Here is a 19,589-nt window from a genome sequence, read left to right as displayed (position 1 = left end):
TATGATGCAGCAAACAGTCAACACACATGACAGCACACACATCAGGACATAACCTTTGAAGAATTATCTTAATAGCTTAGAATAAAGTATACCAAAAGTGAGTTAGAAGACCAAGATGAGGAAGGATTAGTTAATAAAATGTTCAGACTTATCTACCTGGTTGCTGAGGCTTTTTAGCGTGACGAATTTGCTTTGATGTTTCCAAATCTTGTGGCGGTGTTGGTGTTTGGCGGTTGACTGGTTCCTCTGTTACTAATTTTGGAGCCTCTGGAGTTTTCTCCGGTGGTTCAGAAACCATTTTCTGTGCCACTGGAGCCTTCTTTGGTTCGATAGCAACTATCTTTGGTTCTTCTGGGACCTTTTTTGGTTCTTCTGGGACCTTCTTAGGGGCTCCAGGAACCATCTTTGCTGCTTCAGGAACCATCTTTTCTGCTTCAGGAACTTTCTTTGCTGCTTCAGGAACCTTCTTTGGTTCTTCAGGGACCTTCTTTGGTGCTTCAGGAACCTTCTTTGGTTCTTGAGGAACCATCTTTGGTGCTCCAGGAACCGTCTTTGGTGCTTCAGGAACTTTCTTTGGTGCTTCAGGGACATTCTTTGGTGCTTCAGGGACATTCTTTGGTGCTTCAGGGACATTCTTTGGTTCTTCAGGGACCTTCTTTGGAGCTTCAGGAGTCTTCTTTGGTGCTTCAGGAATCTTCTTTGATTCTTGAGGAACCATCTTCGGTTCTTCTGGTTCTGTTTCAAAGACAGACCTCTGTGCTTCTGGCTCAGGTTTAGCAGCCATCTTTCTTGGAACTTCAGATGTCTTCAGCTCTGAGACAACTTTGAAGAACATTTATGCATAAAATAATTATCTTGATAACCATAATTTTGAAAGTGCAAGTCACACTCTAACGAGTGCTTAGCATGCTCAAAGATATTCATAGAAGGTATTTTGGAGATATTACTTTCCATTTAATACAGTACAATTAAACAATCTTAAAACATGAAAAACAGCATAAACAGAAAACAGAGAGAAATAAATCTGTGAGGAGCATCTTTGCAGTACCTTTAGGTGGAGCAACCTTGGGGGGAGTAACCTTTGGTGCGGATGGTTGAACTACCGGCTCCTCTGGTCTGGGTTCATCTTGCACTTAAGAGAACATTATGTATAGTTTAACCTACTGGCAGTGACCAAGGCAAACTCAAAGAATACACTCTTAACGAGCAAATTTACAGTCAAAGAGGAAGATTCAAAGTCACCGATCAGTACCTTTGGCTGGAAGACGTTCTGGTGTTGAGGGAGTAACCCTGGCCGCAGTTGGCTGAACTACAACTTCTTCAGGCTTTGGTCGTTCTTCTGCTTTAAATAACATTATATATAAATATATATATATATATATATATATATATATATGCTCAGTAACCAACAACACTACAGTCCACTCTAACGAGTGCTACTACAGAACACACAACAAAGACTGTATCACAGAAACCACATGACAACACACATAAGAGTTCAAAGATGGCGCAGACCTTTTGTCAAACTATCTTCAGTCTTTGGTGGATTTATCTTGGGAGCAATTAGCTGAACTACGACTTCCACTGGTTTGACTACAGCAGAACATTACAAAGTTATATTCCACATTTATCAAAAGGTTATTGTAGAAACAAGGTGTAATCTGCATTGTTAATACACCGCAGCTATGATATACATTTCTAGAGTTAGTTTGTTGAGGGATTATTTGGAAAGATTCCTCCAAACCCTCTGAAAGCCAAACTCCAGATACATTAGACAAGTTTAAAGAGGTTAGCAGGGACGAACACTTGAGATTTACACATACATATTAAAGAGTTAAACCTATTTCTACTTCACCTCTTGCTTTAGGCGCTTCTGGAGTTTTCTTTGCAGGTTCTTTGGGTTTCATTTCAGACACTTTGGGCTCGGGAGCAGCAGCTTTTGGCTCGTCTGAAGGTTTTGGTTGATAAGTTTCAGGTGTGACCTTTCTGGAAACTTTCTCTTGTTCAGGTTCTTCAAGGTTAACAGAGAAATATTACTGTGAGTCAACACACAGCTTCAAGAGTTCAAGAAGAGGTAAGGAAGGAAAGATAACAGACAAAACATAAATGGACAAACATCACAGACGGACGGCAAGAAAACAATGCTTTTTACGCATCGTAAGAAGTTCGGCTGAGACGCTTTAGACAACATGAAGTTTTACAGACAGGAAGAGAAAAAAACCTTAATGTGAAGATCAACCTCAGAGTATATTTGATAAAAATATTAAGTTGTCGAATTTTACAATCAGCCAAAGTTTAAAATGTCCAAATTTCATGCAAAAACTTTAGATTTTGCTGTCTAATGTTCAAAAACAATAACTTGTTTATAAATAAATATGTATTTATAAATATATACAGTATGTATAAATATTGCATACTGCTGTTATAAATATGAAATATGTTTGTAAAAAAGAAAAGTAAAATCTTTATAATTTAGTTTTAAAGGTTTACCATCTATGTTTTGTATATTTTTTACAAAGATTCAAGAAAGTGAGCCTATAAAGACTCTAAGATCAAATAAAATAAACACTTTGTAATGAGCATTACCTTCGGGGGCGTCCTCTCGCCGAGCCGCCGCGCTGACCTTGGGCTGCGTCTTCTTTGCTTCAGGTACTTTAAAATATTGTGATGGAGTTCAGTTTTCTGAGCACGATAAACGCTAACATCAAGAATCTCTGATTATTTAGGTCTTTAAGAGAAATATATGAAGAAAGGTACAAGAACAAAACACAGAAAGTACAGAACTGAGACAGAACAGGAAGTGGTGAAATAAGATCCGGTATTTGCAGATACCTTTGAGCTGAGCGGCAGGTTTCTCCTCTGCTTGCCTGTGAACCTCAGGAACTTGAAAGAGGAGAAAGTTCAAGTTAAAACTACGAACTCTACTTTGCACAAAGCTGTTAATACGAGTGTAAGAGGACATGAAGGCAGATGACAGATGGGACTAGAAGAGGATCTACGCAAGCTTCTATAAGCAGCGTGAACAAACATGGTGAGCGTCTTCATTGCATTTATACCTGCAGGGACTTCGTCTCTGAGCTCAGTCCTCACTACTGTCTCTGCAGCACGCTGTCTGTCTTCTGCTGGACAAGAAAAGTCAATTTAGACACAAAGACGCCGGATATGTGGACACTGTGGAGACATGAAGGGGGTCTAACAACAGTGGAGAAGAAGCATGGAGACAGACAAGTAGAGGACAGAAAGACTTGTAAAGTTGTCAGACAGACAGGTAGAGGACAGACAGACGTGTAAAGATGTCAGACAGACAGGTAAAGCACAGACAGTAAAGTTGATACCTGCGGCGTAGGAGAAGTGAACAGAAAGCGTCTCTTCTTCAACTCGTGTCACAGCTACATCATTAAAGATAATAATGAATTATTATTAATAATGATAATATATATATATATATATATAATATTATATACATTTCAGATCTTCAGAGTTCAGTTTGTGCAGAAGAAGATGAGATAAAACAATTCACTGCTGAGATTAATCTCAAAGGTTTGAGGATATCATCTGATTTAAGATTTAAGATTAAATCAGAATTTACTCCCAAACTTTATGCTTTACACCTAAAATCCAGACTTTAATATAAATAAAGTATAACGATTTAAATGTAAACTTCTCAGTTTTATCTAGAAATTCTGTCTTAAATTAAAAAGAAAAACTGATTAAAAAAATAGAAATTAAAGTTTTGAATTATGTAAAGTCAGGAATTTAGACTTTAATATCCAATTTAATTCTGATTTGGAGATTAATTTATTTAATCTAAATAAAATCCTTTAATTTCAAAGTTTTCACTTAATTTCTGTAAATATTGTCATTTAGACACATTTGAATTCAGAGTTGAATCTCATTTAAATGTTGAGATTAATCTTAATTTGATTGTTTCCACACAATCGTCTTCTGAACGTGGGAGACAGGAAGTGAAGTCATGTAGTTCTGAGTTATCAGAGGGAAGATGGATGAATTAATATTCACACGTTATTGAGGATGAAGGTTTAGGATGGAGGGAAGTCTGCACACTTCTTCACGCAGAATCACAATTATTATAATTAATCATAATTAATACGGTGGAAGAGATGACGGTTAGTACGAATTATATAAGTATTAATATTCGCTGTACCTTTCACTTGTGTTCGCTCTTCGTAGTGATAAGATTGGGAGAAATCTTTAGGTAGAGAAAGACATTAATGAGTGAGAGCAGCGGAGCGCGGTGAAGTTTAAAGTGTTGACAGGAAGTCTCACCTCTGACGAACAGAGACGCAGCAGCAGGAAACTGCAGCGACGCGTCAGGGACGTCTGCAGGTTATACAACACGCCATCAATCCACGTCAAGGGAACCAAATATAAAGGTAATAACGTGTGTAGTGACAGGAAAACTTCTCTTCAGAATCAAGTTGGAATTATTTCCCCCATTCAGCTGATAACATATTCAACCCTTAAAGTGCCGCACTGAAAAAAGCTGCTCTGACGTAGAAATATCATATATTAATATTATTTTCACTGAGTTCACAACTACCATTTATTCAATAATGTTTAAGAATGAATGCCAAAGTTGTTTACTATGAATACAACTCTTTTCCAAGATAAGTTAATGATTATCAACAACATTTGTATTTGTTGCGCAGTGTCAGATAAAAAACTAGAGAAGAAGAAGTTTCCAGGTCTCTGGATGTCTGTATTTTGGATACACACTTTATAATATAGACTTAATACGTTCAACTTACAAAATAAAAACAACTTTATGCCATAATGATGGAAACATTAAAAATGAAAAGTGAGGCACATGGGTTACTTGTTGAGTTTAATTTCTTTGTGACTTTATTGACAAAGTTTGGAGCTGAAGAAGTTTTCCTGTCATCACTTTATTTAAAGTACTCACCCTGAGGAACGCTTCCTAACTCAACCTCTGTGAAGGACAACACGTGATTAATAATTAATAATCCTGAGTGTGACTGAATCAACTTATCAGAGATGAACGTACGGACCTTTGCCCGACAGGTAGAGCTCGGCCGTGCTGCGAGCTTCTCCCAGCGGCTCCAGGCAAGCGATCACCGAGTACACGCCTGACGGAGACAACCATCAGCATGTTGATTATATTCTCTTCATTCGATTTTGTAATCTTCATTTTATTTTAAAATCTTCAATTTATTTTCATGTAAACAGTCCTCTGACAGTGGAAATGCGTTTAAAATCACTGATCTTTTTAACATCACATTTCATTTATTGCTACACAGAAGAATATTAAACAAATAATCAAGTTAATTTATTTATAAAGTTAATTTTAGGATTGTTTTTGAATGTTTGGGGGCTAAACACATTATCTACCTGCTGTTTGTTATGCTCCTGCTAATCCCTGATGTTACTACATACCTTCCCAAACTGTTTATTAGTTAATGAATAATAATACTAACTAAAAATAAAAACTTTACCAAACTATATTCTGATATTGGCTGAAGTTTTCAATAAAAATATAAATAAAACACTTTTCATTGACTTGGAACTAAAATATTTTACTTTCACTAAGATAAGAGAGTTTGGTCACATGCAGCCAGAACAGCGGAACTCTAAATTAAAAGTCAACGCAGCAGATTGAGAACATTTTGTAATAAAACGCTCGTGAGTTTGAAGTTCGTGAACAAACCTTCGTCCTCCGCCGTCACGTTACGGATGGTCATAAAGTGGCGCCGGCCGTCGGTCCGGAAGTTATATTTGGGGCTCTCTCTGAGCTCCCACGTGTCTTTGTACCACGCCACGGTGGCGTTGTCAAAGGACAGCTCGCACTCGAAGGTGGCGCAGTGGCGCTCGTTCACCTCGATGCTTCGGATGCATTTAGTGAACTGAATTCGTTCGGCTAAAAAGTTTAACACAGAGGTCCATTATATAAGACCCGAAGAGAGAAACACAGAACACAGAAGAAGAACGAGCATGAAGAAGAATAAAGTGCATGAAGAAGAATAACGAGGATAAATAAAGACAAATAAGGAGGAGAAATAAAGAGGTCAGTGTGGGTTAGTGTGCTGTCGTACGGCTCACCTGTCTGCACACACATTACAGGGGCCCATCTCACAGGACAGGAAGTGAAACGTACCTGTGACGGTGAGCTTGGCATTGGAGATGTGCGGCCCACACACCACGCGGTAGTTCCCCTCATCTTTCGGGGAGCACTTCCTGATGCTCAGGTAGTGGCGCTCGCCCTCACTGCCGATGTCGTACTTTTCTCCGTTGTCCAGCTTCTGCGTGCCTTTGTACCACGTGAGGCTGATCTCCGGGTAGTTGATGCGGATCTGACACTCGAAGGTGACGCTCTGGTTGTCCACCACCGTCTGGTCGCTGATGTCCTCCATCACAGACACGGGCTGACAATTCAAAAAGAACAGGATCGTGATGTTTGTTTAAACTTCACAAAACTTTATTTTAAGTTCCTACAGAAAACTAATAAATATGTAAATCAAAGTTAAGATAAGATTTATGTTTTTATGTTCTTAAAAAGTCCTGGGGACCAGTGTGTTCATTTGTTATCTTATTTATTTATATATTTTATTTCTACGAAGCCACCTTATTAATTTATCTATTGTTGTTTATACCTCAGGTTCCTGGGGTGACACGGCCAGGCATATATATTATAAATATAAAATATATATATAATGCATTTGTACACAAATAAAAGTCATAAAAAACAAAAGTTATGATCAACAGGTTATTGTGCTTTTCATAATAATGGCAGAATAACAAAATAAAAATATGAATACAATGACTGCATTATTATTGCATTATTTAATATAATAAACTTTATGTAAAATTATGTTGTATTTCATCTTCACTACAAAGACCTCTGTCCTGTAAATAAAAACTAATATTATTAATATTTTTAAACCCTGAAACCATGCAGATGGTCTTCTTCTCAGTCTGCATAAAACTCATTTCAGAGACATGCAGGTGCCATGCCTCCCTCCATCCACGTGGAAATTATATATACTATACGATTGATTTATACTTTTATCAGACGTTCCTCATCTGTCCTCCATTAGACAAAACAGATAACTGCAGTTTGACATGTGTTATAACCCTGCAGAGGAGCTTCCTGTACCTCGGTGCTGGCGCGTCCCTCCAGCTGTTGGATGAGCAGGGCCATGTCCTCCTCTTCAACCCGGCCGCCGTGCTCCACCTCCTGCAGCGGAAACAAGGTTAATAAGAGCGACGACATCTTCATCCCTTCATACACTACTAGGAGGAAAACACTAACTGCTGTAAAAGCTCTCAGGGAATCAGATGAGTAGCTTAGTTTAGCATAAAGACTGTAAACAGGGGGAACAGATAGCCTCCGTCTGTCTCTGTGCTGCTGTTACATGGAGTTCAATTAAGTCTTATTTTATTATTATTTAAATGTTTCAAGCAGCTATTTCTTCTAGAGCTGCAACTAACTAATTAAAGAACAATATTTTCACAATGGATTAATCTGACGATTACTATAAAATGTGAGAAAATATTGAAAAATGTCAGTCCCAGTTTCTCAAAGTCCAAACTGATGTCCAAAGATATTTACTTTAATATAAAACCGAGAAAAGCAGCAGATCTCCATATTTGAGAGGCTGGAAACTCACTTTAAAGACTTTTCTGCAGGAAAAACCTTTTAGACTATTAATTAATAGTTGGAGATTATTTTTCTGTCCATTGACTAATCGTTGCAGATTTGGTATCTTTAAAGCTAAATTTAATCCAAGAATGTTTGTTGAATAAATCAATCCTCTCAGACCACTGTAGATCATCAGGGTCAGTTTCTCTTTCCTCACCAATTTTCCGCTCTCCATCTCCTTCTCCCTCTTCAGGAACTCGATGGCCTGCAGGATGGCACGGTAGTCGTAGATGCCGTGCTCCTGAAGGATCCTCTCATATTCTTTGGGGTTCTGACCTCTGAGCAGATCCACAATATCGATGTCTCCTTCTTTCTTGGGACTCTTCTGCTTCGAGGGAGTCCTGGGACAATATCAATCACACAATCAGTCTTGAAAACAAGTAAGCAGAAATAATCTCATATTCAAGAGGACGAAGTTCTGTGACAAAAATCAATCGTTTGTCCTCAAAGTCCAAATTGTTTCCCTAAAAGTCTAAATAAAGAAACTCCCATTTACACAAAAGAAAGCAGTGTGTTGTCGTACAGGGAGTAGGTCAGATCAACACAGAGGTATGCCCCAGGGCTCCACTTTGGGGCCACTTCTTCTTTCTATTTTTCTTCTGCTCTGTTCCTCTATATGCAGATGATATGGTGATATACACCTCTAAACTTAATTTACTGCTAATCCAAACTGCCCAACAGTCTGATTTAAATGATATAAAACACTGGATATTAGCTAACAAATTACTTCTCAATAAAACTAAATCTCACTTCATGGTTTTTGGTACAAACCAGCCTAAAATCCAAATCTAATCCTCTAACTATTACATATAATTATGGTTCTTTTCTGCAAAACTGATCATATCGTAGGTAAAATTAACTTTGGAATTGGTTTTCTGTACCGATATAGAAATTGTTTAACACTTAGTGTTGCTTTATAACTTAAATGACCAATTTTGGTTGTTTATGAAAAAGCTTCTACGACTAATTTCCCCTCTTAATTCAGTGTACAACAGCCTTTGCAGTTTGTATTTCCGTGAAGTCTGTTGCCACCTTAAAGGGGTTGTCTGTATGTATGAGGCTTATCTTGAATAAATACAGGTACATATACATCTATCCATCTCTTACTTCTTCAGCCTGGTCCTTATGTCTCCAAGTCCCTGCGTTTCCTCCTTCTTGGTGACCTCCATGTCGGCACTGCACTCGATCTCTCCGTGCTTGTTGGTGGCAACGCACCTGTACATGCCAGAGTCGGACTTGGTCACCTCTCTGATTTCCATTTTGGCATCCTGACCCTTGTGCTCAATGGAGATACGACCCCCAGGGGTGATCTGCCTCCACTTGCCCTTCATCCACTTCACGCTGGGGATTGGGTCGCCGCCGATCTTAGCGATGAAGGTCGCGGTGCCCTCTGCGGAGAAAACAGCAGCAAACATGTAGCTGCACGTGGAATCTGTGCTACAGTTCTTCATTGCCTCCGACACGTGACCCTTACGTGTGGGCAAATAGATGTTTCCTCTACCTTGCGTGTTTGTTATGGACATGGATGTATTAGACCACATCTACAACTAACACAACGCCGACACACCCGTGTAACTCAACCCTGTGTGGCCCGGCGACACTTTTCTAATTAACAATGAAAATAAGTGTATTCGTAATGGAATTTCTTCTACTTTAATGTAAATAAGGTGCCACAGTGCATTAAAAAGCATCAAAAAAGATCCAACAATGAGTGGCTGAAAATATTATTAATGTTTGTTATTAACTGACATACAAAAATAAAAATAACTAATAAGGTTTATATCATTCTGTGAAAGCCAACATTAAGGACATATGCGGATGTGGATATCTCGTTTATCCAGAAGCCAAAGACCTTGAGTCACAGCTGAGCGACGGTTTGGGTGATGTGAGAAGTTGTCCTGTTACTGAACACTGATAATTTCATTGCTTTATGTAATTAGCTGTTTATTGGTGTTTATTGTGATCTTTCAGTACCACAGTAAATGTTTCTGAGTGATTTATGAATATGTTTCAACTTGATTTGATGATTTGATTATGAAGATTGCGTCAGTTTTTATATTTTCTTTGTTGTTTGTCTTCTGGTTCTGGCTTGTTTTACTTTATGGTCTTTTGTAAGCTCATAAAAAGTTCCTTGATGTTTCTACAAATCTAAATTAATATAAAAAAGTTTCCCTGACAACTTCTTGCTCACTGTGCAATACCAGAGGCTATTGTTGATCTGCAGACGAACAGCCCACTTACTCTCTGCGGCAGAAACGTTTTGGAGTTCTTCGATGAAGAAAAGGTTGTCGAGCCTTTTGACTGCCGGCGCAGCAGCCGGGGCGGCCGCCTCGGCGGGGGCGGCTTTGGTTTTGGCTCCTGTGTCTGAGAAAAAATGATAGAGGTAAGAGTTTGTCTGACACCAAGGAGCCCAATCCTCCAACACAACCAGCATCAAAGTAAAAACTAGTAGGGCACAGTGAGCTGGATGTAAGATTACCTATCACAGTGACCCTGGACTTGCAGAAGTTGCTGCCGCTGGTGTTGCTGGCCTTGCACAGGTAATCCCCCGCCTCGCTCTTTGCGGCCGGGCTAACCTCCAGACAGGCCGTCCCGCCAACAAACGTGATTTTTGTGTTTCCGCTGGACTTCAGCTCCCTCCTGTCCTTCATCCACTGGATATTCAGGGGAGGAGAGCCGCTCACGTGGCATTTGAGGCTCAGCTTCTCGCCCTCGTTCACCGTCACCGGCTCCAGAGGGACGTCGAACTTTGGAGCCTGGCTGGTTTCTGAAGGAGTGATGGGAAAGAAGCAGATACGTATAGTCTGTACAAATATATCCTGAATTAAACATTTGAACTCATTCTCCAACTAGCAAGCAAGCTAGGTATCTTCCTAAATTGTGGAGCACTAATTGGCACCAAGCAGGCTAGCTTGGCGAGCTATTTTGGCTATCTATCGGCAGCATGTTACTGGCTAACTTGACAGCAAAAGTAACTCACCAAGCTTCCATCAGCTGTTTAACGAGGACACGTAGCTGCGTTTCAGAATACTCAGAACTTGTAAATGTTCCACTTCCTACTAGAAAAAGTACAATGGACGCCACTCAAAGTCGGAGTTCCTGCTGGTAAACTCAGAGAAAATCTATCGACCCCGACTTCATGAACAAGTGAGATGTCACACAACAATGGAAGCCCTTGTAAAGTATTCACCTGTACTTATTTAAAATAATACATACTATCATATGGTAAAACCTGTTCTTCATGTAAATTGATGTCAAATATAGAGGCAATGTTGGTATGTTGTTGGTTACAGTAAATCTCTGAAAGCTGTCTTCTCTGCACAAAAGTTATTCAGGAAAATGTTTAAAATGGCAAAAACAACCATGACAGAAACATCGGTTTGCCACGGTCAGCCATGTTTTTTTGTTAATGTTTTGTGTTGTGCTCTTAGAACAATTGGATGTCAGAAGTTAGACACTATAACTGGGAAAACTCCAACCTGCAAGTTGTCTGTAACGCAACATTACTGCACCACTTCCTGGTTTGACCGGTCGCTAGCATAACAAACATCTGCAACACTTTGATTGGCTAAAGAAGCCGCTTGTGTTATTAGACTGTTCTCAGTTCCTGACGTTGCAGAGACAGAGATCTATTCAGGTCGTAAAAGTTGGGTTTTCTGGGGAAAGGTTTTAACTGAACACAATTTAACACGTAAGGTCTACTCCAAGGTGCTGGAAAGGAGGGTTTGGCCGATAGTCAAACTTCTGATTGAAGAGGAACAATGCGGATTCCGGCTGTGGAACAACAGACCAACCCTTCATTCTCGTAAGGATCCTGGAGGGGGCCTGGGAGTACGCCCATCCGGTCTACATGTGTTTTTTGGATCTGGAGAAGGCGTATGACTGGGTCCCCCGGGTGATACTGTGGGAGGTGCTGCGGGAGTATGGGGTGGGGGGTCACTTCTGAGGGCCATCCAATCCCTATACGCCCATAGCGAGAGTTGTGTCCGGATACTCGGCAGTAAGTCGGTCTCGTTTCCAGTGGGTGTTGGCCTCCGCCAGAGCTGCGCTTTATCACCAATCCTGTTTGTGATTTTCATGGGCAGGATATCGAAGCGTAGTCATGGAGGAGAGGGGTTGCAGTTCGGTGGCCTGAGGATCTCATCGCTGCTCTTTGCAGATGATGTGTTTCTGATGGCATCATCGGTCTGTGACCTTCAGCAGTAACTGGATCAGTTGGGATGAGGATCAGCACCTCAAATTATGAGGCCATGGCTCTCAGCAGGAAACCGGTGGATTTCCTATTCCGGGTAGGGAATGAGTCCTTACTTTAAGTGAAGGAGTTCAAGTACCTCGAGGTCTTGTTCGCGAGTGAGGGGATGATGGAGCGAGAGATTGGCCGGAGAATCTGAGCAGCGGGGGCGGTATTGCATTCGCTTTAGCGCACCGTTGTGACGAAAAGAGAGCTGAGCCAGAAGGCAAAGCTCTCGATCTACCGGTCGATCTTCGTTCCTACCCTCACCTACGGTCATGAAGGCTGGGTCATGACCGAAAGAATGAGATTGCGGGTACAATCGGCCGAAATGAGTTTTCCAAGACGGGTGGCTGGCGTCTCCATTAGAGATAGGGGGAGAAGCCCAGCCATCCGCTGCTTTGCGTTGAAAGGAGCCAGATGAGGTGGTTCGGGCATCTAGTAAGGACGCCACCTGGGCGCCTCCATATGGAGGTGTTCCAGGCACGTCCAGCTGGGAGGACACCCCAGGGAAGACCCAGGTCTCAGTGGAGAGATTATATCTCCTCACTGGCCTGGGAACACCTCGGGATCCCCCAGTGTGAGCTGGCGGATGTGGCACGGAAAAGGGAAGTTTGTGGTTCGCTACTGGAGCTGCTGCTCCCGTGACCCGACCGAAGAGATGGATGGATAATTTAACACACTACAAAACATAAATTAAACTATGTAAAGTAATGAAGATAAACTGACATACCTGTGATGCTGAGAGCAACCCGACATGAAGCTTTTCCCGCCTCGTTGGATGCCTCGCAGGTGTACACACCGCCGTCCGAGCAGGTGGAGTCTCTGACGCACAGCATGGCCATGTTGTTCTGTAAGCTCACATCGTATTTGTCAGAGCCGTAGATCTCCTTGTTGTCCTTGTACCAGGTGACGGTTAGTGGCTGCGAACCAGAGACCCGACCCTCCATCTTCACCGTCTTACCCACAGAATCCATCATGGACTCAGAGGGCCTCTTGGTGAAGTTTGGAGGGACTTTGCGCTCTGTTATCGGTAGAGAAAGAGAAGAAAGTCAGGTCATGTTGTGGCATTGGGAAATGGTTCGAAATTCAAGTCAAAGTATCATTCAGGCCACCGGGCCTTTATCAGTGGAGGAGGGAAAACAGAGAGAAACAACACGCAAGACAACATAGAAACAACCTGCAACACAGAGGCGAACAAATACAGATTAATAACTTAAAGCCTAGAATTCCTTCATCGAGCAAGCAAATATTAATGTGATCCAACCATTACAACATGGAAAACATGCTCTGAAGGACCTCTGATACATTATGAAATCTTTCTCTTTCCAAACCTAACAAACAGGGGACCCGTCAACCATAAACAACAACGTAACCCAAGACTTTTGAGATGTCACCAAATTCCTTCTTGTTACCAACGAGCACAGGAAACAGGAAACGAGAACTACACTGGACGTCACTGTTAGTAACTGGAACCACATGAGAGGGATGAGTGGAGATGTTTGTTACTGCGTTACCTATTTTAACATGAGCGTGACAAATGTCACTTCCTTCGGCATTGGTAATTTCGCACGTGTATTTTCCCGCCGATTCAGCCCGGTCAGCGTTGAGGACCTCCAGAGCGCAGGAGGAGCCGGTGGTTTTGACGTTATACTGGTACGACGCCCAGATCAGCATGTTCTCCTTCTTCCACGTCACGTAGACCCTCTGGCTGCCGGAGTACGTGCACTCCAGCCTCAGAGGTTTACCCAACTCGTGGCTCACATCCACCAGTTTCTTCTCAAACCGTACGGGTTCTGAGAGAAGCAATGTGGAAGTCAGTCATAGAAACCACTGAAGTTTACATGCGGAAGACCAAACACTGCGTCTCCCCTCGGTATCCGAAGGAATCCATGGATGTTCTCATGCGTAGAAAGAGAGACTATGTGAGTGTTGGGAGATTTACCTGTATGTGTAGGCAAGAAAGCTTTCAGGCTATGTGAGTGGTTACTTTTAGAATTATTCACTTCATGCAAGAACTGCAAGCACTGTGTTGGGTTACCTAGTTTGACAAGAGCGTGGCAGATATCAGAGCCTTTGGCGTTGGAAATTTCACAAGTGTATCTTCCCTGAGCCTCTTCTCGATCACTGTTGAGGACATCCAGCACGGAGCTGCAGTCTGTGGTCTTCACGTTGTACTGATAAGAAGCCCAGATCAGTCTGCCATCTTTCTTCCAGTTCACATTCAGTCTCTGGCTACAGGTGAACGCGACTCTAAGTGTAAGCGGCTCTCCAACTCTGAACATGGTGTTTTCCAGCTTTCTGATGAAGTGGGCAGGCTCTGTGAGAAGCAGTGATGGTTGTTAGATGCAAAGGTGATGCAGAGCAAGCAGAAGCAGACATGAATCCTGAATTATAATTCACTGGTTTAATTCAATTTGGCTTAATTCAATTTGATCAATTTAATCATGTGAAGTGGCTTTGAGGGTAAAGAGAGCCGGAGTGACACCGTACTCCCGGGCAGCTTGTGCACCACAATGTGAAACTCTTAGAGGGTTTCTTCCATTCGTCTTTCTGACTACAGTCATTTTGTTTTGTTTATTGAATCTATTTGTCAGTGTCCATGACGACAGCCAATAAAACAAATGCTTCGTTAGCTCATTTAAATAAATGTCTGTCACTAGTAACTATCTCCAAATGAGGTAACAAACTAACAGACTAACGCAACAAACTGGCTCTTTAACTCACTGGTGTGATGAGCTTTGTTTCCCGGACTCTGCTAGCACTGAGAGTAAACGATGGCCGAACAAAGAAAGAAAAGGGGTGGTGACTACATACGATGATTAAAAAAAAATGCAAATCGCGACTGACGTCACACAGGCGTCACTGTTTGCATCCAAAACACACCTGCAATTAGCGCGCTTTGCCAAGAAAACAGAGATCTTCAAGATTGTAACTTTAAAGAGGCCAGACGTGAACCTGGGACATTGTAGATCATGGTCGCCGCTCCACGCGTCTGCATGATGTCCATTTTATTACCCGAAATATATGGCCGCTCAAAATGTATCTGGAGACTTCACTTGCCGATAAATATGTGTGGACACATGCACTTATAAAGATGAGCCACGCAGTATAATGAGAACCACATGCGTCTCAGCGGTGGACTACGTCCAGGAGACTTATTCAGCTTTTCAGAAAGGCAGATGAAAGACACCCTCTTTGGAAACTGTGGAGTGAAAACTAGCGAAACAGAAACTAGTCTGGGATTAGATTCTGCTTTAAATAGCCACATAATAGCAAATGTTCAGTGTTAGTGATTGAGGTGTGCGAGTGGAGGTTATACCTTTCATAGAGGTTTTACAACTGACATAAGCGTCACAGACGGCTGAAACTTCTGCGTTAGAAATTGTACAACAATACAGCCCGGCTGCTTCCTGTTTGTCACTATTAAGGACTTCCAAAACGCAGGAGGAGTCGGTGGTCTTCACGTTGGAGTTGTGTGTTGTCTTGCCGTCCTTCGTCCAGGACACGTGCACGGGCTGACTGCCGGCATATGTGCACGTCAGACTCAGTGGATCGCCCAGGCGGTACGAAGTGTCCTCGAGCTTTTTCACAAAGCGCACAGGTTCTGAGAGAAGCAACAGCGCTGTTAGTCATGTAGCCTGACTTACGAACAAATCAGTGCGTGAGCATGTTAGAGGCAGTTACCTAGTCTGACATGTGCGTGACAGACAGCAGAGCTGCTGGCATTGGATATTTCACAGGAATATCTCCCAGCAGCCTCCTTTCTGTCACTGTTGAGGACTTCCAAGACACAGGAGTTGTCTGTAGTCTTGACGTTGTACTTGTAAGAAGCCCAGATTGGATTGCCGTCTTTTCTCCAGCTCACGTACACAAGTTGGCTGCCCGTGTAAGTGACCTGGAGCCTCAGAGGCAGGCCCACCCTAAAGCTCATATCCTGCAGCTCGGTCACAAATCGCATGGGTTCTAGGAGAGACGTGAGCGGTTAGTCAACTAAAGGATGAGCAGAAGTTAAACTGCAAATAAGGCTCATTGTGTTTTCGTTTTTTAACTATTTTCTACAAAGAACATTCATGTAAACCAGATTTGTCCGTGTGTTGACAGCAATGATGCTCATATCATCTGCTCCAAAAACGCAACATTTTAGTTCGAGTCACTTGTTATGTAGTTTTCTTTAGATATTATTAGATATTTAAATGTATTAGTATTTATTTTTTAAGTATTATTAGTCAAAGCTAATTGTCCATAGATGTATTGCCTTTACTGATAAATGCACAGATTGTAATAAAAACGAGAAAAATGAGCCTTCACTACGAGCTATCATGTTTCATGTGTTACCTAGTTTGACCTGTGCGTAGCAGATCGCGGCGTTCTCAGAGTTAGAAATTTCGCAGGAGTATCTCCCTGCAGCTTCTACCCGGTCGCTATTGAGGACCTCCAACACACAGCAGTTATCTGTGGTCTTGACGTTGTACTTGTAGGAGGCCCAGATTGGTTTGCCGTCCTTTCTCCAGCTCACGTAGACCCTGGGGCTGGCACTGTACGCACAGTAAAGCGACAGGAGCTGGCTGAGCCTGAAAGTGGTGTCTTCCAGCTCTTTTATAAAGCGCACAGGTTCTACAAGAGGCAATGTGGATGTTAGTTGCATGTGTTTTTATGTTACAACAAGCAAATGTGTGTTTGTCTGAAAGGATTTGCTAGAATGTATGTTTTTTTGTCATTTTGAAATTTAAAATAAGCTGTAAAATACTGCTCATGAGTTGCTTTTGTTAGTTTACCTATCTTAACCATAGCATGGCAGATATCAGTGCCCTCTGAATTGGAAATCTCGCACAAGTATTTCCCAGCGGCTTCCTGCCGGTCGCTGTTGAGAACCTCCAGGGTGCTGGAGAAGTTGGTAGTTTTAACGTTGTATTTGTACGACGCCCAGATGGGTTTGCCATCCTTCATCCAGCTCACGTAAATCCTTTGGCTGCCGGTGAACGTGCACTCCAGCGTCAAAGTGTGGCCAATTTTATAGAAGGTGTTTCTCAGTTTTCTCACAAAGCGAACCGGTTCTAAGAAATCAATTAGCAATAGTGGTGTTAGATAATAAAAACAGAGGTTATGAAAAGTGCAAACAAACATCCCTGTAATGAGGTGCTCATGTGCGTTACCTAGTTTCACATTAGCGTGGCAGATATCGGTTCCTTCAGTGTTAGAAATTTCACACAAGTATTTTCCAACGGCCTCTTCTCGGTCACTGTTGAGGACTTCCAGGATGCAGGTGTTGTTGGTGGTCTTGACGTTGTACTTGTACGATGCCCAGATCAGTTTTCCATCTTTCTTCCAGGTCACGTTCATTCTCTGGCTCCCGGTGTACACGCACTTGAGGCTCAAAGGTTCACGCAGTCTGAAATAAGAGTCTTCCAGCTTTGTGACGAAGCGGGGGGGCTCTGAGGAGTAATGGTTGGGTTAGTTGCATTAAGCCTACATTATGTTATGCTAGCAGGCAAGTGGCAGTGTTAACTTTATTTAGACCTTCATAAAGAACACAAACTACTGTGCCTCTGTTACTGACAGTTAGAAGATGAATGGTAAGCAGGCGGTGTGTTAAGACTTTACCTAGGCTGGCACGAGCGTGGCAGACGTCGCTTCCCGCTCCGTTGGAAATTTCGCAAGTGTACGTTCCAGCTGCCTCGGGCCTGTCGCTGTTCAGGATGTCCAGCAGGCACACTGAATCAGTGGTTTTAACATTATACTGATAAGAGGCCCAAATCAGCTTGCCATCCTTCTTCCACGTGACGTAGACCCTCTGGCTCCCCGTGTACGTGCACACGAGTTTCAGTGGCTGTCCCACTATGAAAGTAGTGTCGTCCATCTTCTTGACAAAGTGCACTGGTTCTGAGAGAAGCAATGCTGGTGTTAGAAATGTGCCCATTGTTATGTTGCCATGCATTTGCCTCCATGTCAAAGCTAATTATACTTTTATGGATGAAATGTAACTCGTATCAAACAGTGGGAGAACTATTCAGAGAAAGCTTCATTAGTATTTTCAACGAGAGTTTTTTCACCAAAGGAAATCTGAGGAGAATTCTTGCAATACATTTATCAATAAATCCCTGTCTTTGAGGTGGGAAAATTATAAGTGAGAGCATCCATTAATACTTGCAACTGAACAAATCTTAAAAACGGGATATACAATCACAGCATCATAGAAGAAAGAAAAGTATGTAAAACGAGCATCACCTGTCACCGTCACTTTGCAGCTGGCAGAGGCTGAACCGACCCGGTTCTCTGCCGTGCAGATGTATTCACCGTGATCGAACTTGGTGGTTTTGGTGAGTTTCAAAGTGGCAACACTGTTTGTGTAGTCCATTGAGCAAGTGTTGGACTTACGCAGCTTTCCGTCAGCTTTAAACCAAGCCACGGAGATGTCAGGAGTTCCCGAAATACGACATTTCACGGTAACCGCGTCGCCCACAGTTACCTCCACTGGCTCCATCTTTTCAACAAAGTATGGTCGCTCTAAAGTGAAAGATGATGATTTATGAACAAATGCAAGAATTAATTATTGACGGAATAAATGAACCTAGAAAACATAACTTTAATCATTTTACCTAGAATTGAAATTTGTGCTTCGCATCTGTCACTGCCGACTCCATTGTCTACTTCGCAAAAGTATCTACCGGCTGCCTCCATCCTGTCACAGTTCAAGACCTCCAGGAGGCAGGAGGTGTCTGTGGTGATCACATTGTACTGATACGAGGCCCAGACGAGTTTACCATCCTTCTTCCAGGTCACATTGACTCTGGGGGTTCCTGCGAATGTGACCTCGAGCCTCAGAGGTTTCCCCTTTTCAGAGGTAATGTCCCTCAGCTTCTTCACAAAGTGCACTGGTTCTGAGAGAGTTAATTCCATCATCAGTAACATAAAATTCACTTTTGGAAGTGCACATATGGTTAAAAAAGATATCGATCATGCTAACAAACCTTTTACAAATAGGTTAACTGGGCAGCTTTCCTTCCCTGCGTCATTAATGATCTGGCAGGTGTACTCTCCTGCGTGGGACCTTTCCACTTTGTGTAGCACCAAAGTGGCGACGCTGTCCTTCAGGGCGATCTCACAGCCCCGTCCATGCTGCATTTCCTTGGCTCCCCTGAACCATTTCACTTTCAGGGGGGTGCTCCCTTTCACTTTAGCCGAGAAAGACACATTTTTGCCGGGCAACGTTTCCTTCACTTCAGGCGTTTCCACAAAAGATGGAGGTTCTGGGTTTTAAATAAAAAAAGATGTGTCGTAAGATAATCATTACCTTTCTATAACGAGTCCGATCCCGTGCTGAGAAAAACTCATGGAAATGTTCGCGACATTATTCATGTCTACTGACCTGTCACATTCATGGAAGCACTCGTCTCACTGTCTCCGGCAGCGTTTACAGCTTTGCACGTGTATTTGCCAGAATCGGTCAATGCAATTGTCGGGACTCTCAGTTTGCAGTTATTATCAGAGCAGCTAACGTCATAGTTTGGCCCGCTCTTGATCTCCTGGCCGTTGTGGAACCAGAAAGTGGTTAAAGGAGCAGAGCCAGCGACCTTACACTCCATCTCGCCAGGCTTACCCACAACAAGGTGGGTGTCTCTCAGCTTCCTTATGAAGCTTGGGGGAATCAACTTATCTATTGTCAAAAAAACAAACAAG

At 42.3% G+C, this 19,589-nt stretch overlaps 1 protein-coding gene across 19 annotated transcripts in view; it reads right to left on the bottom strand.

The window, feature by feature from the left end:
* The window catches only part of ttn.1 (titin, tandem duplicate 1), a 221,661-nt gene that overhangs the window by 144,925 nt on the left and 57,147 nt on the right, over positions 1 to 19,589 (bottom strand). For 8 of the 19 annotated variants that reach the window (XM_029426565.1, XM_029426579.1, XM_029426566.1 and 5 more), the window contains 15 exons: positions 12,643 to 12,933; positions 10,158 to 10,445; positions 9,920 to 10,042; positions 8,786 to 9,068; positions 7,836 to 8,019; positions 7,133 to 7,213; positions 6,134 to 6,401; positions 5,687 to 5,896; positions 5,031 to 5,108; positions 4,925 to 4,951; positions 4,288 to 4,341; positions 4,166 to 4,210; positions 3,057 to 3,119; positions 2,833 to 2,883; positions 2,587 to 2,652 (listed from right to left, as the gene is read on the bottom strand). In XM_029426565.1, coding sequence (XP_029282425.1) covers positions 2,587 to 2,652; positions 2,833 to 2,883; positions 3,057 to 3,119; positions 4,166 to 4,210; positions 4,288 to 4,341; positions 4,925 to 4,951; positions 5,031 to 5,108; positions 5,687 to 5,896; positions 6,134 to 6,401; positions 7,133 to 7,213; positions 7,836 to 8,019; positions 8,786 to 9,068; positions 9,920 to 10,042; positions 10,158 to 10,445; positions 12,643 to 12,933 — 2,112 coding nt within the window. Of the gene's footprint in view, positions 1 to 2,586; positions 2,653 to 2,832; positions 2,884 to 3,056; positions 3,123 to 3,335; positions 3,390 to 4,165; positions 4,211 to 4,287; positions 4,342 to 4,924; positions 4,952 to 5,030; positions 5,109 to 5,686; positions 5,897 to 6,133; positions 6,402 to 7,132; positions 7,214 to 7,835; positions 8,020 to 8,785; positions 9,069 to 9,919; positions 10,043 to 10,157; positions 10,446 to 12,642; positions 12,934 to 13,426; positions 13,706 to 13,950; positions 14,014 to 17,513; positions 17,793 to 18,137; positions 18,417 to 18,508; positions 18,791 to 18,880; positions 19,160 to 19,278; positions 19,567 to 19,589 lie in introns of those variants that run through there. The other 11 variants (XM_029426578.1, XM_029426580.1, XM_029426582.1 and 8 more) reach the window with 10 other exon arrangements.

This window comes from Cottoperca gobio, unplaced genomic scaffold (genome assembly GCF_900634415.1).
Source record: "Cottoperca gobio unplaced genomic scaffold, fCotGob3.1 fCotGob3_200arrow_ctg1, whole genome shotgun sequence".
Taxonomy (NCBI): Eukaryota; Metazoa; Chordata; class Actinopteri; order Perciformes; family Bovichtidae; genus Cottoperca; species Cottoperca gobio.
Note: the sequence above shows the minus strand (reverse complement) of the source record. Positions and strands in the feature narration are given on the sequence as shown.